At 51.1% G+C, this 15,949-nt stretch overlaps 1 protein-coding gene across 1 annotated transcript in view; it reads left to right on the top strand.

Annotated features, from left to right (window-relative positions):
- CCNJL (cyclin J like) overlaps positions 1–15,949 on the top strand; it is a 45,889-nt gene that overhangs the window by 27,764 nt on the left and 2,176 nt on the right. Inside the window, exons 3-4 of the mRNA XM_006766311.2 lie at positions 12,420–12,722; positions 14,230–14,389. Of these exons, the coding sequence (XP_006766374.1) occupies positions 12,420–12,722; positions 14,230–14,389 (463 nt within the window). The remainder of the gene's footprint in view (positions 1–12,419; positions 12,723–14,229; positions 14,390–15,949) is intronic.

Genomic DNA, 15,949 nt, shown 5'->3' with positions numbered 1-15,949 from the left:
CTTAAAACCCCCCCCCCCCCCATCATAGTGCTGAGCTGCTCTCTATGGTCCTCAGTGCAAGAAGGCTGTGGTGTGCCATTTGGAGAAAATATGTATGTTCAGTAAGCTCTGTGCAGGCATGAGTTACATAGTGCTCTTGGCTATGAGTTCCATGATAATGAATCAATGCTATATTACACAGAAATACACAAAACAAGGTCATCTTATATATAAAAAACCAGCGACCTTAATGCCGTAATGACCAGAACGACCGGTCGCTATGATGCCCACTGTGGCCAGCAAACTGGCCCAATCAGGGGGTAGGGCCAGCTGGCCAACCTCCTGCAGCCCCTCTCCCGGCCAGCCCGCCCCCAATGGGCCCCCACCACCCCAATCGGCCCGCAGCTTAGAAGTTCTGGAAAAGGATGAGGAGCAAGGTGTGGAAGCTGTCCAGGCATATTTCAGAAAGCACCCACAAAACACACACTCAGAAAGTATGCACCCCGATCACCCATGGCCCCTCCCCCTAGCTGGCCTGGCCTTGATAGGGCCCTGATCAGGGTAGGCTGGCCAGCCAACCTCCCACCATCTCCTCCCCGTGACAGGCCTGACCATGATCCACCCCAATTGGGGTGGGCTGGTCGGACCCCACCTGTGCACGAATTCGTGCACTGGGCCTCTAGTGTATTGATATTGTGATCAGAGGCTCTCAGGAACTTGACCCTGTATCTCCCCCTAGGAGTGTGTGCAGTATTCACTAGCTCAGTGTTGTAGAGACTTTAACATAATTATTGAGAATAATCAGAATCAACTAAATGTCACACAACTGGGTTAATACCTACAGTGCTTTCTTCATAGTACATTAGAGACTATCTTTCCCATCAGTATGTGTGGATTTACCTTACTTACTTTATTTTTATATTGTTAATCCTCACCCGAGGATATTATTTCATTGATTTTTAGAGAGAGTGGAAAGGTGGGGGAGAGACAAAGAGAGAAACATCAACGTGAGAGAGATACATGGATTGGTTGCTTCCCCCACATGGGCCGATGCCTTAACCACTGAACTAAACCTTCTAGGGTGCCTTACTCCTTTTTTTGACTGCAGAGTGTTCCGTAATAGAAACACTGCCGCCCATTTGATGATCCCTCTGTCATGGACAGCTAGATGGACATTGTTTTTTTACTGCTATACATAGTATGACAACTGTCCTTTCTCCTATATCTTTGCACACTTAAGTGAGTATGTCTGTGAGACAAATTCCTGGAGGTGGAATTGTTTGGATCAAGTGGTGTGTGCATTTAAGATTTTGATAGCTAGCGCTAAAATGCCTTGCAGAGGTTGCAACAAAACCAACACTGATGAGATCCCTTTTTTTCTTAAATTCGACTTAATTTGTGGGAGATTGGAGCCATGCCTTCCACCTAAACAACAAACTATCAGAAGGGGGGTGCTGTCCCTTCCGCATCCCGGCCCCTCCCCAGTGTCCACGGGTGGCGTTTCTTCTGTGCTCCCCCGGGGAGTGCATTCCCATTCTGTCCTGCCCCATCTGGTCTGGGATGTCCAGGCCGGGAATCCGTTCCCAGACCAATTGCTTTGAAAGCTCCTGAAACCAGAACTTATTAGCCACATCTCGTAGGGCGGGTTCCAGTGAAAGCCATTGCCTGCCAGGTGGTTGTGTGCTGGGCCTGTCTTTCTCCCAGTAACTCACCTTCCCGCCCCAGCACCGCCCCCTGCATCCCTCCTTTTCCCCTCTCTGCCCCTTCTGTCCCCGGGCTTTGATCATTTGACAACTTGCTGCTGAGAAGCAGCTTCTTTGACAGCTGGGCGGAGGCGCAGGATGGGACTACCTGGTGGAGATTTTGGAAACTTGAAAGTAGTCTTAATCCCTCCTGGTAGAAAGGATGAAGGAGGGCACTGCCTTCCTTCCCCCGGGAGGTTAAGCCCACCAGCCTTCCATTCGGGGATGCTCAGGGTGCCTCCAGGGCACTAATTGTAAGCAGCACCTGCCAACGGGGTGGTTTGACTGGGCGGCCTTCTCCAGGAGTGTATTTCAGACAGAGCGTGAGATTTGCTTGCAGGATTAAACCCAAATCTGCAAGGAAATGTGGCTGTCCCCGTGCAGGAGATCATTTAACTCTCATAAGAGTGCCCCACCCCCCTCGAGGAATACATTTCCTCCAGGCCATGGTTTCACGTTTCCAAAGTCAGGATAGGGCTTAGGTTGAATGCGTGCATGTCATGTGCCAATCGTTGACTGTTTCCCCTGAAAGCTGCTGCAACATCGGTGGGCACCTTCTCCTCCCTGGCATCTCGGTGGCGGTCACCCAGCACAGGGCGGATTGGAAAAGGTGGTCCGTCACGTGAGGGCCACGCTGCACAGATCCGGGCCCTGGGCCGCAGGGTTACAGCACAGCGGGCGAGGACATGGTGATTTTCCAGTTCCTGTTTCCGTCTCTGCAGACTGGCAGGCCTAGAGTTATTTTGGGGGGAGGACTTTGTGTGTGTGCCTGTCAGACAGCTGGCTGGGCTGGAAACTCAGAAACTGTGCAGTTTGTCTTAGCAAGTCTGCTGCCCAGACCTGTTTGTCCAGGGCCTGGGGTTCTGAGCTCTCAGGGTTGTTGTGGTTTTTTGTGTGTAGGGGGTTGGGGATCTTAACCTGCAGGAGTTCACTGAACATGCAGTGTTCAGGAGCCCTTGACCCCACACAGGTAAATCATTCAAGAACATTTATGCGGCCTCTGCTATATGCCAGACGCTGTGTTCAGCGCCGGGGAGACGGCAGTGAATGGAAGGAATGTATGCAGTCTTTGTCATCGAAGAGGATTCTTTTCACACACGTGTACCTACTATGTGCTGAGCCTGAAGACAGTGGAACACATCACAGACCAAGTCACTGTCTGAAAGAAGCAGCCTTCAGTCCAGGCATTGCCCACAGGTCTCTGAGTCCATGCCAAGAATAAGCTAATTGCCCTTCTAAGAAAAACCCAAGCGTCCTTCCTGTTAGGAGAACAGCCTGGCTCACCCAGTTAGCGGGAAGATGACCGGGACGTTGACGTCAGGCACCTATCTGCTCTTCATGCTACATGCCGTGTGGCTGCTGGAGCTGGGAGTTTGTTTTTTATTCGCTTTAACCTTGAACTCTATCTGTAGTGAATGCTTGTGTCTTGTAGGACCTTCTCCCCCGTTCACACATGCCCAGGGTTGTGTTATATCCCTTCTCCTGCTCTTGCTGATGTGGCGGAGGACCCTGGAGTCCTTATTCGTTAGGTCCTTTGTTCCCTGGGAGACCCACCCAGAGGGTTTTCCAGTGAATGACTCATCCTTGCCTCACCTAGGGGACTCCCCTTGGTGGAGAGGGCACTCCCCAGGTCACGACAGCCCACCCTTCGCTGGGCACCCACGGCCCGGTCAGCATTGGTTGTGATAGTCCCAGCAAGGCAGCCTCGGCTGGTTTAAAACCCCTTGCAGACCCGAAGGAAGTACACCAGCCTGTCACACCCTGGGAGGGGAGAGGAGGGAAGATGTTGTTTTTAGGGTAGTGGTGTTTGCCTGAATGTTCGAGGCTGTCTTCAAGGAGCATGCCTCTCCCTGCCTCCGAAGTCGTCATTTTAATTATAAGCATTTCAGTGTCTAGACAGGAAGTTTCTTCTTTGTCACTGACACGTTGGGTTTCTGGAACTCTTCTAGGAAAGTCTGAGACCTCCTGACCTGTGGGCACTTGTAAAGCACATTTATGCCAGGATAGTCTTGGACTAGGGCAGACCCACGTTCCAGAACCTTCTTTCGCAGTTACTCTGCCAGTCCTGGCTTCTAGGGTCCCTTCAGTTGCTTCTTGTCTTCTGAGAAGTTTAAACTCTTTTTTCCTTAGTGGGAGAGTAATATTTATTTCTTGTAGAAAATTGGAATATAGAAAAAAATATAAAGAATAAAAGAAAAATTAGTTGCAAGCTCAGTACGTTTTTTAATATATAACCAGAGTTTGAGGGAGGAGGACAGATTCTGGCCTCAGTGATCATGGAATGGCTAATATTTAATGCATGTTTATGTGCCAAGCAGTAGTCTGAATTCTTTGCGTGGATTTACTCATTTAATCCCCAAAACAATTCTATGTAGTAAGCAGTATTATTTCCCCCAGTTGACAGGAGGAAACTGAGACCCTGTATGTTAGATAACTGGCCCCCGGGTGCACGGCTAGGATGGGGACCCACGGAGCTGTCCCTGAGTTTTGTTTTTTTTAATGTGTTTTTATTGATTTCAGAGAGAGGAAGGGAGAAGGAGAGGGAACGAGAGATAGAAACAACAATGATGAAAGAGAGTCATTGATCGCCTGCCTCCTGCACACCCCATACTGGGGATCGAGCCCACGACCGGGGCATGTGCCCTGACCAGGAATGGAAACCATGACCTCCTGGTTCATAGGTCAATGCTCAACCACTGAGCCACACTGGCCTGACAGAAAATATATATACCATATATTTTATTGTATTTTTTAAAGTATTGCTTTATTTGTTTGCAAGACTGATTTTTTCCCCTCCTTTTATTGGCCGGGCTGTCTCTGAGCCTTTGTTCTCAGACACTGTACAACAATGGCCTTTGCCGTAGCAGATCACTTCCTAACATGGCTGCACCGGGAAGACTCGGCCAGCAGTGGAGAGGTTGCTGGGGGACCCTGGCTGCGCTTTCTGAGCCACGTGGTAGCCGACCTGGATGGAAACTTTAGCCCTCAGCACCGGGTCTCATGTCTGGAGCGGCTCGCCTTCTAACGGGAATAGCCTAGATTGCCTCTTTTCTTCCTTTTCCTGCTCCCAGCAGAGGTTGGAAAAAGGGGCCCGGGACCTGTGATGCCCACGCCTTTGGCACTGCCCAGAGGACTCACTCACAGCCCCATCTGGTCCAGAGCAGTCCCCACAGAGCTGGGCGTGAACGTTCTGCACAGCAGTGACTTTCCTTATAGGAGGCAACTCTGTCTCCGCCCAGAGCCCTGGCTCGACCCTGGCTCCAGTGCTCCAAACCATTTATATGACAAGTGCCCCCTGCCCTACAGCCCCTGCTTTTATTTTTATTTACTAATTATTTTACTCCTCACCTGAGGATATGCTTATTGATTTGAGAGAGGGGAGAAGAGGGGGAGGAGAAAGGAAAAGAGAGAGAGGAACATTGATGTGAGAGAGAACATGGATTGACTGCCCTCTTTATGTGCCCCTACTTGGAACCAAACCCAAACCCCGGTATGCACCCTGACGAATTGCACCTGCAACCTTTCCATTTATGGGACGACACTCCAACCAACCCAGCCACACAGGCCAGGGCCCACAGCCCCTGCTTTTAGGCAGTGAAATTATCTGAGTCCCGTGGAAAGCAGAGCACAGAGGAGTCAGCGGTTTGCCGGGGCCACCATGTGAAGTCACCGCACCAGTTGCTCCGTCCTGAGACAGGGAAGCCCTCAAAGCCAGCAGGGAAGCCAGTGTGTGCGACCCAGCTGGCCGAGTGCAGCCTCTGACCTGGGAGGCATTTTTTTACAGCTTCCTCTCGAAGGAAAACGTGACCTGCAACCTCAACTGTAGCCTGTTTCCAAAGTTGTACTTAGGTATTGATCCCACCTGTCAGACATGTGCATTCATTCATTCATTCATTCATTCATTATCTGTCAAGGACTACTGTGTCCCAGATTCCCAAGATGCAGCCTCGAACAGGACAGCAATACTTTTAAGAGGAAGGAGTGAGCCACAGTAAAGGAGCCTTTTCTTTGTTTCCTGAGGAGGGCAGGGAGCTGAGCCTGGGATTGGAGGCCTGTTTCTCCAGGACACTCCATAACTTTCAGATCCCTGAGGTGGCCAGAGATCTCTGTCATTCCTGCAGCAGGTGTTTCAGGGCAGAGTGGGGGGATGCTCCCTGCTCCCCCTTCCTTTGGTCTTCACAGCTTCCTCCCTTCCCTGAAGACCGCCATGAAAATGCTCTCGTAGCTGGAGGGTTTGCCTACTCTGTCCCTGGCTTTCTCTCTCCCCCACGTCAAATCCTGTCTGGAAACTGAACTGTCTGCGCCTGTGACGGTGATGGCTCAGTTGGTCCTGAACCGAGCGGAGGTTTATAAAACTGAGCTGGATCCCGTGTTGCTGAGCACTGAGCACCCTCCTCAGCACGCTGAGCCCTCATGCCACCCTCACCACAGTTCTGTCTGCTTCTGTTGTCCCCATTGCACAGGCCCCAGAGGTGGAGACTTGCCCCAGACCACACAGCTGGCAGGTGGCCAAGCCTCCTCGAGCCCATATGGTCACCGTCAGAGTGCGCTCTGCCCCTCTGTGCTGCATCGCAAAGTGAAACAGCCTTTTAGAGGGGGCTGGCCTCCGAGTAGTTTCCTGGCTTCCCCATCAAATTGATTTAAAATCTGTCTTTTTTGTCTGCTGAAGGCGTGAGCAGTTCCCCCTTTGGGGATGGGTAGGAAGCACCTCTCTGCCCTCTGATAACTATAGAAATCCAAAGAGTTGTTTTGTGGGTTTTTTTTGTGTGTGTGTGTGTTTTTAATATATTTTTATTGATTTCAGAGAGAGTAAGGGAGAGGGGGAGAGAGAGAAATATCAATGATGAGAATCATCCAACAGTTGCCTTCTGCATGCCCTCCTATTGGGGATTGAGCCAGAAACTGTGCCCTGACCAGAAATGGAACCACAACTTCCTGGTTCATAGAGTTGACACTCAACCACTGAGCAGCACTGGCCAGGCTGGTTTGGGCAGCGTTGGGCATCCTTTACTATAGAAAGTATACTGATGGAGACTCACTCTCCAACTTCAGTTCTCTCATTGGAAACCAAGGCCTGTTGACCATGCAGCCCCTTAGTGGACAAGTTCTGGGGTTGAATGGCTTGACAGCATGAGCAGAGGGCAAGGTGAAGACCAGAGTATTTGTGGGGAGCAGGGTGTTTAGATGGGGAGGGGCTGCAACTGGCCTGACCCCCTCATCCCTGGGATTTCCTTGTGGAGACACTGGGATTTCAGGGATCCTCATGACTATATTAGAGATGTCCTACTTGTGGTTTAGAAAACTCTGACCTTTTGGAGCCATTTATTCATTCACTTAAATCCCCCCTCTCCCCCCCCCCCAAATGCAGCTTTTTAAAGTATTAACTTTATGCCAGAGGCTGTGCTAGGTGGAGGGGATCTGGAATGTTCTAGAAGACAGATGTGGCCCCACCCTCATGGAGCAGACAGCCAGACTTATTTTAACGTTGTCTCTTACCAGCCAGCTGGATGAGGGGGCAAGTCTACCTTTCTGAGCTTCTGATTAATGTGGAAAAATACTACCAGCCCCGGGGTTGTTAGCAGAATGAGCAGAGTGTGCTGTGTAGGGCATAGAAACCAGTCCTCTGAGGCTTCCCCTCCCTGGGGCTGCTGGGCTTCCAGCTGCCTGCAGGGCTGTGGTGGGGCCTGGCCTGCAGCTGCCCTGCCCTCTGGAGCTCACATCCTGGTGTGTGGACTCTCTGCCTCTTTTTTTTTTTTTTTCATAGGATTCAGAAAGGAAGGGAGAGTGAGAGATAGAAACATCAATGATGATTGGTTCCTTCCTGCATGCCCTCTACTGGGGGGTCGAGCCCGCAATCGCAATCAGACAGTCCAGAATAGGAGGCCATTGTCTTCCAGGAGACCATTGTCTTCGTCTTGTCTTTTTTTTTTTTTTTTTTTTTTTTTTTACAAGACAATTGGCCTGGATTCATCCAAAGAGTCAGTGTCATGAAAAACAGAGAATGAGACTAGAGACATTCGCAAAGTGAAACAGCCTTTTAGAGGGGGCTGGCCTCAGTTTCCTGGCTTCCCCATCAAATTGCTTAAAATCTGTCTCGCTTGTCTGCTGAAGGCAGTGAGCAGTTCCCCCTTTGGGGATGAGTAGGAAGCACCCCTCTGCCCTCTGATAACTACAAAAATCCAAAGAGTTGTTTGTTTTTTGTGTGTGTGTTTAAATACATCTTTATTGATTTCAGAGAGAGAGAGAGATAAAAATATCAATGATGAGAATCATCCGTCATCCAAGACCCTATGTGAGCCTTGTTGGATCCTATATCTTTTTTAAAAAAAAGTTAATAAAGATATTTTTGGGACCCTTGCAGAAAGTCAAATATGGGTTGAATATTAGGAAATGTTATTGCATTAATGCTGATGTTCTTGGGATTGCTAATAGCATTATGATTATGTAGGAAAATGGCCTCGGGATAGATGCTGAAGTGTGGGAGGAGAGGGGGAGGGAAGCATGCCACATCTGCAACTTCACATGAAATGATTGAGCAGAACCAGTATTTACATACACACTTTTGTGCCGCGCACACACACACACACACACACATCAATCAATTCGTGAATCGGGGTGAAGGGTCACCTCAACTCATAAATCTTTTCTGTGGATCTGGAAATTTTCCAAATACATCGAACAAGTTGAAGAGAGGCTGTGGCTCTTGTCTGACTTGGAAAGACAGACCTCTGTCCCCCATGTCCCCTGGGGGGCCTGCCTGAAGACTTCCAGGCATCTGTGCTGTTTGTCTTGTTGGTCAGGAGCAGGCAGCTGAGTGGCAGCGCTTGGTGGCGGCGGCGCTGGGGACAAAGGACTGGCCCCACTCACAGTCATGGGAGCAGGGGAGGAAATGTCTGCCAGGCACGTGCAACACCAGGAAACTCATAAACTCTTTTCTGGCTGTGGAATGTTTGGTGCTGGGGCATCGTCGCTGAGCTGGGGGCGGCTGGCCAGCAGTTAAGAGCCGGGGCTGTGAGGTCACCCCCAAGTGTGGAGTCGAGTTCTCAGGGCGCTGTCTCTGAGTCTCTGTGGGTCTGAACAGAAGCTACCTGGGGGGATGCAGTGGGTGTCGAGCACGAAGCACAGTGCCCAGCCCAGCCTAGGACTCCAGCCGGGGGCTGGGGGCAGCTCTGCGTGCTGGGCACGAAGGCTCTTTCCGCTCCGCATGGCCACTCCATCTGCACCTGGGCGTGCTCCTGGGTGGGAAGTGGAGGCCTGTGGAGTTCAGTGTGTTAGGTTCAGAGCCAGCACACTGCGGATGCAGACCCGCCTCTGCCTGGCCTGGCCTGTAGCATGGTGGGTCCCCAAGAAGCAGCAGGTGCAGTCAGGCTCCGCCATAATCATGGCCCCTTCCATTTCCGGGCAATCCTCTTGGGCCTGGTGGCTGGGGAACAAGCAGAGCTCTGAAAGGTTTGCAAAGCACCAGGGGCCGGGAGGACACTAATCTGATTGAGCGCATCTGCCAGTCGGAATAGATTGCTGGCTGCCAGCAATGCCACCCCCAGCACAGGGCATGTTTCTGCTGGTACTGTGACCTTCACCACGCCTCCTTCTGCTGCTGGGAAGAAAGAGCTCCTATGTGTCGAGTGCCTGTGAATAGTTCAGTACAAGGTTCAGGAAAACTTTGACAATTTTGCACACAAACAAAAAAATAATAATTAAAAAAATTTTTATATATATTTCTTTTTAAATTGCACAAAAGATACATGATTATAAGAAAAAAGGTAGAGAATACAGATAGAGCTCATTAGAGGACAATTCAAATGGCCTAAAATTTCAGCCCTAACCGGTTTGGCTCAGTGGATAGAGCGTCGGCCTGCGGACTCAAGGGTCCCAGGTTCAATTCTGGTCAAGGGCATGTACCTTAGTTGCGGGCACATACCCAGTAGGGAGTGTGCAGGAGGCAGCTGATCGATGTTTCTAACTCTCTATCCCTCTCTCCCTTCCTCTCTGTTAAAAATCAATAAAATACATTTTTTTAAAAAAATTTTCACTATCCAGAGACAACCATTCCTTCTCTCAGTGAATACTCACTGGGTACCTACTGTGTGCCAGGGACTGTGCTGGGACCTGGGGGCACAGCAGGGAATGGGTGGGACATAGTTCTGTCCTCATGAGGCTTAGACCTGCTGCCCAGGAATATTAATGCTCAATTAATATCTGAGCGTGAGAAGTGCCTTGGTGACATCCAGTGGCCTCCAAGCTGAGCTCTGGAGCCCAGCCTGTGTGGCTCAGTGGTTGAGCATCCATGAACTAGGAGGTCACAGTCCGATTCCCCAGTCAGGGCACATGCCCGGGTTTCAGGCTTGATCCCCAATGGGGGACATACAGAAGGCAGACGATCGATGATTCTCTCTCATCAGTAATGCTTCTCTCTCTCTCTCTATCTCTCTCCCTTTCCTGTCTTTGAAAGTCAATAAAAACATTTTTTTTTAAAAAATGAACTGAGTTCTGGAGGGCCCATGATAAGGTAGGTGAGGGGCCAACACTCCCAGCTGGAGGAGGATCTGAGTTCCATGGGGCTGGATCCTGTGCTTGGGATGGAGGGCATGGGGCTGAGGCCAGGCCCCACCCCAGGGCTGTACTAGAGGCTCTTCCCCCTTGGGCCTTGCCTTTACCTGCCAGAGCGGCCCCTACATGGACGGCGAGGGAAGGTGTGTGTGTGGATGGAGAGGGCTCCGAAAGGAGATGGGGTGTAAGCCGCTCAGGAAGCGGTCGGCAGTCTTCTCCGCTCCTCACCGTGTTGTGCATTTCCACTCGCTCAGCTCCTCCCTGGCAAAGACCAGAGGTTGGTGTCATGCCACCTTCGTCCACTTAGAGCAGTGGTTCTCAACCTTCTGGCCCTTTACATACAGTTCTTCATGTTGTGACCCAGCCATAAAATTACTTTCGTTGCTACTTCATAACTGTCATGTTGCTACTGTTATGAATCGCAATGTCAATATCTGATATGCAGGATGGTCTTAGGTGACCCACGGGTTGAGAACCACTGACTTAGTGGGTGTTATCGGGCTCGCCAAGAAGATGGGCCATGGGCTTCTCAGTGACATCGCCTGAGCCTTGCTGAGGACTTGTCGCATCTGCTGCAGGGCAGCCTGCGGTGGTTCCCTCCTTCTCTCTCCTGAGCGGCGCGAAAGCCCCGTGAGAACTGGGTCAGCAGCGCCGGCGGTTGTGCACAGGTGTGCGGACACGTTGGCTGCTCCCTTGGTTGGCAGACGTGTGCTCGAGCACAGCTGCCTCTTCTGACACTCGCTCAGCAGCTGCTCAGCACCCAGTGAGGTTGGGCTCGGGGGCCACAGGTGACCCGAGCGAGACTGGGACGCAGGGCTTCCTGTCTGATGGGGGGTCGGGCAGAACATGGGGACTGTGGTCAGGGAAGGCTTCCAGGAGGCAGTGACTCTCAAGGTGGAGAACGAGCTGAGGTTGGCCGAGTGAGAAGTGGGTGGGGCAGGGAACTCGAGACAGATGGCTGTGTAGACGAGGCTCGTAGGCAAGGAGAGCATGGTGCCCTCAGAGAATTGTAGTGACAGAGGCCCCAGCCGGGTGTGAGCAATCTCCCCAGCGTGAGGGGTGTGAGGCCGGGAGGTCCTCCCCCCCCACAGCCCCACCTGCAGAGCCTCCCCCAGTGGAGGCTGCCAGTTCCCACCCATGGCCCCAGCACCTTGACCCTCGGTGGGCCAGACCCCCAAGGCCACCGGCTGCTTCTCTGTCCTGAGGATGCCCGCCGGGCGTTCCCTTGACCAAGGCTCAGGTTCTACATTGTTCCTCAGAATTCCTTGTAGGGATCGGCTCCGGGCGTCCACAGTGGTGATGCGCTTGATGCAGGACCCTTAGGGGCTTCTTCTCTTTCCTGTCTTCTCCCACCTACCAGTCTTTCCGAGGCTCACCTCCCACACACTCTGTTTCTGTGAGCACCCCAAATAAAAACCCACGGGTGGAGCTTAAACTCAGTCCTAAGAACAACGGGGAGCTGTTGAAGGGCTTTTCCACATCTGGGGAGGGGTGGGGGGTGAACAGGGCCAGATAGGCAGAGTCATTGTGACTATGGCCTGACCCTCTCAGGGGTTCTCAACCTTCCTAATGCTGCGACCCTTTAATACAGTTCCTCATGTTGTGGTGACCCCCAGCCATAAAATTATCTTCGTTGCTGCTTCATAACTGTAATTTTGCTACTGTTATGAATCGTAATGCAAATATCTGATATGCAGGATGTATTTTCAGGGGTCGCGACCCACCGGTTGAGAACCGCTGCTCCGGGGGTGAATTAGTTACGAGCAGACAGGAGAGCCCACCTCATTCCTCAGGCCCTCGCTGTTCTGACTGCTAGTGAGGACCTTCTGTGTCCCACGTGCTGTTCTGAACTTTTGGAATGCATTTTGTCATTGTCTCTGGGGTCTAGATTCCACTTTATGGATGAGAGTACTGGGGCACAGAGAGGGTGAGATACCTGTGCCTGGTCACACAGCTGGAAGTGGTGGCTTGGGGATTTGAGCCCAGGTTTGACAGGTCCAGTGTCTATGTTCATACTCACTCGGCAGCGGGGCCTTTTGGTTCTCTATCCTCTCTGCCGGCACCGTCCAGGCACTTGAAGGTGGCTCTTTACTAAATTCCTGGGTGCAGGTCAGTACTATCGTCCGGTGACCTCTGCTTCTCCCACAGGTAAATTCGAGGACAAGGAAGACCACGTGCCCAAGCTGGAGCAGATAAACAGTACGAGGATCCTGAGCAGCCAGAACTTCAGCCTCACCAAGAAGGAGCTCCTGAGCACGGAGCTGCTGCTGCTGGCGGCCTTCAACTGGAACCTCTGCCTGCCCACGCCCGCCCACTTCCTGGACTACTACCTCCTGGCCTCCGTCAGCCAGAAGGACCAGCACTGCCACAGCTGGCCCACCACCTGCGCGCGCAAGACCAAAGAGTGCCTCAAGGAGTATGCCCACTACTTCCTCGAGGTCACCCTGCAAGGTGGGCCCGGTGTCAGGACCTGTGACCACACCCCCACCACCCAGGGGCCAGGATCAGGTGGCACCAAGAGGCATGCATGTCCCATCCAGGGAGTTCCTACCGACGGGAGCCCATCCACCCAGATCACTCCCACTTTGCGAGGGATAAACAGGAAAGGAACAAGGATTTACCCAATGTTACCAGTATTGTGTAAAAGAGACATAGCAGCTTAATACAGGCGACTGATATTTTACAACCTTCTGGTCGCCTGTTAATGTTTCTTAGGGTAACCTGCAACTTGCAGATGATCTCAATAGGACAGATGTGTGCAGATAGGTCAGTCTGGAAGAGCTGTTATCACACAGATGGGTGGGGGAGGGGGCTGTGTTTACGTCTGCTCTAGAAATTCAGTTACCCTGTTTAGGGGCTGGTATTCAGATCTCACTCTTCCCAGTGTCTTAAAATCTAGGTGTTAGGTGAAATACTGGGTCAGAAATACAGCTGATACAGCCACCCAGTAGCCCACCACAAACCAAAATTTGTCATGTGTAACAGAATCAGGAAGTGTGGTATCCAGCATTAATTGAGTGCTTACTGTATACCTGGCACCTTATTTTAGTGCGCTGCATACATTATCTCATTCAAACCTCTCAACAACTCCACATAAAAGTCATTTCTGCTATTCAGTTTCCTCAACTGATGCTCAAGAGGTGAAGTAACTTACCTAGGGTCATTGCTAACATTTGAACCTGGGGAGTCTTACTCTGTGACTGACTGTACCTGTAACCATAATACCACCTTAACTAATTTCATACTATAACAGGCAAGTATTGAAATCATTGAAAATCACAAACAACTTAAGGCAGCATGACAATGCACCTATAACCAAGTATCATTCGGGAACATTGTAGGGATTTCAACAGTTTGCCTTTGCACCTAAGTAGTACAGGCCAAGTCACACAATATCTTAGTGGGACGTTAAGATTTCTCAGATCATTTCTTGGGGTCTGCGTATACGAAAGCATCGCCATGGTACACCTTATTCACATGATCTGTTTTTATTTGTGAGTCATACTTCAGTAAAGCCAATTTGAGTGAGGAATATCAAACTGCTATAGCTACTCATTCCTACATTCATTTATTCAACAGATTTTTATTGAGTGCCTACTGGGATGCAGGCTTTGTTGTTACTAATAAGTAGCTTCTGAAATGACATGTCATTCACCCCTAACAGCCAAAGTAAGGAGAAATGTTTTGTAGCCCATCAGCAAACCCATTGCAGCCTCCAGGCTGACATCAGAAGTCCCAGACTGAGAGCCAGGGTGCTTAAGATTCAAGAACTTCATGCTGTTTCCACTTTTTTATAAAGAGAGAGAGAGAGAGAGAGAGAGAGAGAGAGAGAGAGAGACAGCAGTGAATAGCCTTGAACCTAATCATTTGTCTACCGATTTAGGGGGCACAAGGCAGGCAGGGCACCGGGCTTCCAGGCTTGGCTTTATGATGCTGACTGCCTCTGTTTCTCTTTCAGATCATATTTTCTACAAATTCCAGCCTTCTGTGGTCGCTGCAGCCTGCGTTGGGGCCTCTAGAATTTGCCTTCAGCTTTCTCCCTATTGGACCAGAGACCTGCAGAGGATCTCAAACTACTCCCTGGAACATCTCAGCACATGCATCGAAATCCTGCTAGTGTAAGTTCCCCTTCAGTCCTTCCGGGTTTCTGAAATGTTGAGGTTCCACCTGTCCTGAGGCCCGGTTCAGGCGATTTCCTGAAGCCTGAGGCTTATGGTGGGTCTCCCTGCAAGTGTCTCACATAATGTGGGCCGTAGTGACTCCTGATAGAATTGGGGTTTGGGGAGTTGGTCCTTCTTATTTTGGTTAGCTTTTGGGTTTGCAGTTTTCAGGTCAAGGAGTGAGGGAGAAGAGGGGTTGTGTGCATGTCTGGGCTCTTTGACCTGAGTCCCAGTGTGTCAGTCAGCCTTATGGATGATCAAAGTTCAGGCTCTCTCATTATAAGTTGCTTTCTCAGATGTGGCCACAAAGCCGACCACAGCTAAGCCCAGAGTGGCTTAACGTAAGAGGCCACCACTTCCTTGCAAGGATCCCTGGGAATCTTGGGGAGAAAAACGTTCAGTGTGTCAGAGAAGATGCTTAAAGGCATCGTAGACCCAGCACCATGAAACGGACACCAGAGTGGAAGAGCTCAGTGGCGAGCGACCTCAGGAGGACAGATAGTACAGAAAGGTCCTACCTGGCTGCACCCAGTCCCTCTTGCACCTGACAGGTGGCAGCATCTCCTGTGTGCACAGCCCCACTGAACCCGGGGCCAGGTCCCTAAAGAGTCACCTCTTGGTCTCCTCATGTGGGAAGCTTTTCCAGTAGCTGCCCTTGTCTCATTCCTCTGAAATGTCAGTTTCTCATGCCTCGGGCCTTGTTTTAAAACCTGTGCCTTCTATTTTATATATTTTTTAGTTTGTTTTTTAAAATATTTTTTATTGATTTTTAGAGAGAGAGGAAGGGAGAGGGACCCAGAGAGAGAAACATCAATGCGAGAGCAGAACATCAATCGGCTGCCTCAGGCACGCCCCCTATTGGGGATTGAGCCACAACCCGGGCATGTGCCCTGATTGGAATAGGACCGGTAACCTTGTGCACCCAACCTATCAAGCCACAGTGGCCAGGGCTGAAGCCAGAGAACGCGGTCTGGTCTGAGTGCTGTCAGGTGCTCTGGATTCTTAGCCGCCAGCCCTGCCTCTTCGTGGCTGTCACACTGGGATGGCCCCTTCTCAGACCTGCTGCAGCCCCTATTGGCTCCTTTCTTACATTCCTCTTTACAGATGGAGAAACTAAGGCCTCATGGGCAACTTGCTTGGGGTCTGCTAGCTCAGGAGTGACCTGGCTGGGTCGGAGCTGCCGGGAGGGCCTTGAAGGCAGAGGCGGTGCTCATCTAAGCACCAGGAGCACTGCCAGGTGTGGTGTGCAGTGGGGAGCGAGAGCAGATGGGCCCTCCCTGTTGGAGGTCACACTTGGTATGGTGGGGGGCCAGGTAGTAACCTGGAAGTTATCACCTGGAGTGTTAACTGCAAGGTGGGGCAGTGCAGGGGCTGCAGGACAGCGAGGCTAGTTTTGAGGGGTCAGAAGAGGTTTTTATAAGACGTAGATCCACGCTGAGGTCTGGGGTTAGTCGGACAGTCACTGAAGCAAGGCTGGAGGCAGTGAGCACAGGCTGGGCAAGGTCCAGCGGGAACAGC

The sequence above is a fragment of the Myotis davidii genome, unplaced genomic scaffold, assembly GCF_000327345.1.
Source record: "Myotis davidii unplaced genomic scaffold, ASM32734v1 scaffold18, whole genome shotgun sequence".
Lineage (NCBI taxonomy): Eukaryota > Metazoa > Chordata > Mammalia > Chiroptera > Vespertilionidae > Myotis > Myotis davidii.
Note: the sequence above shows the minus strand (reverse complement) of the source record. Positions and strands in the feature narration are given on the sequence as shown.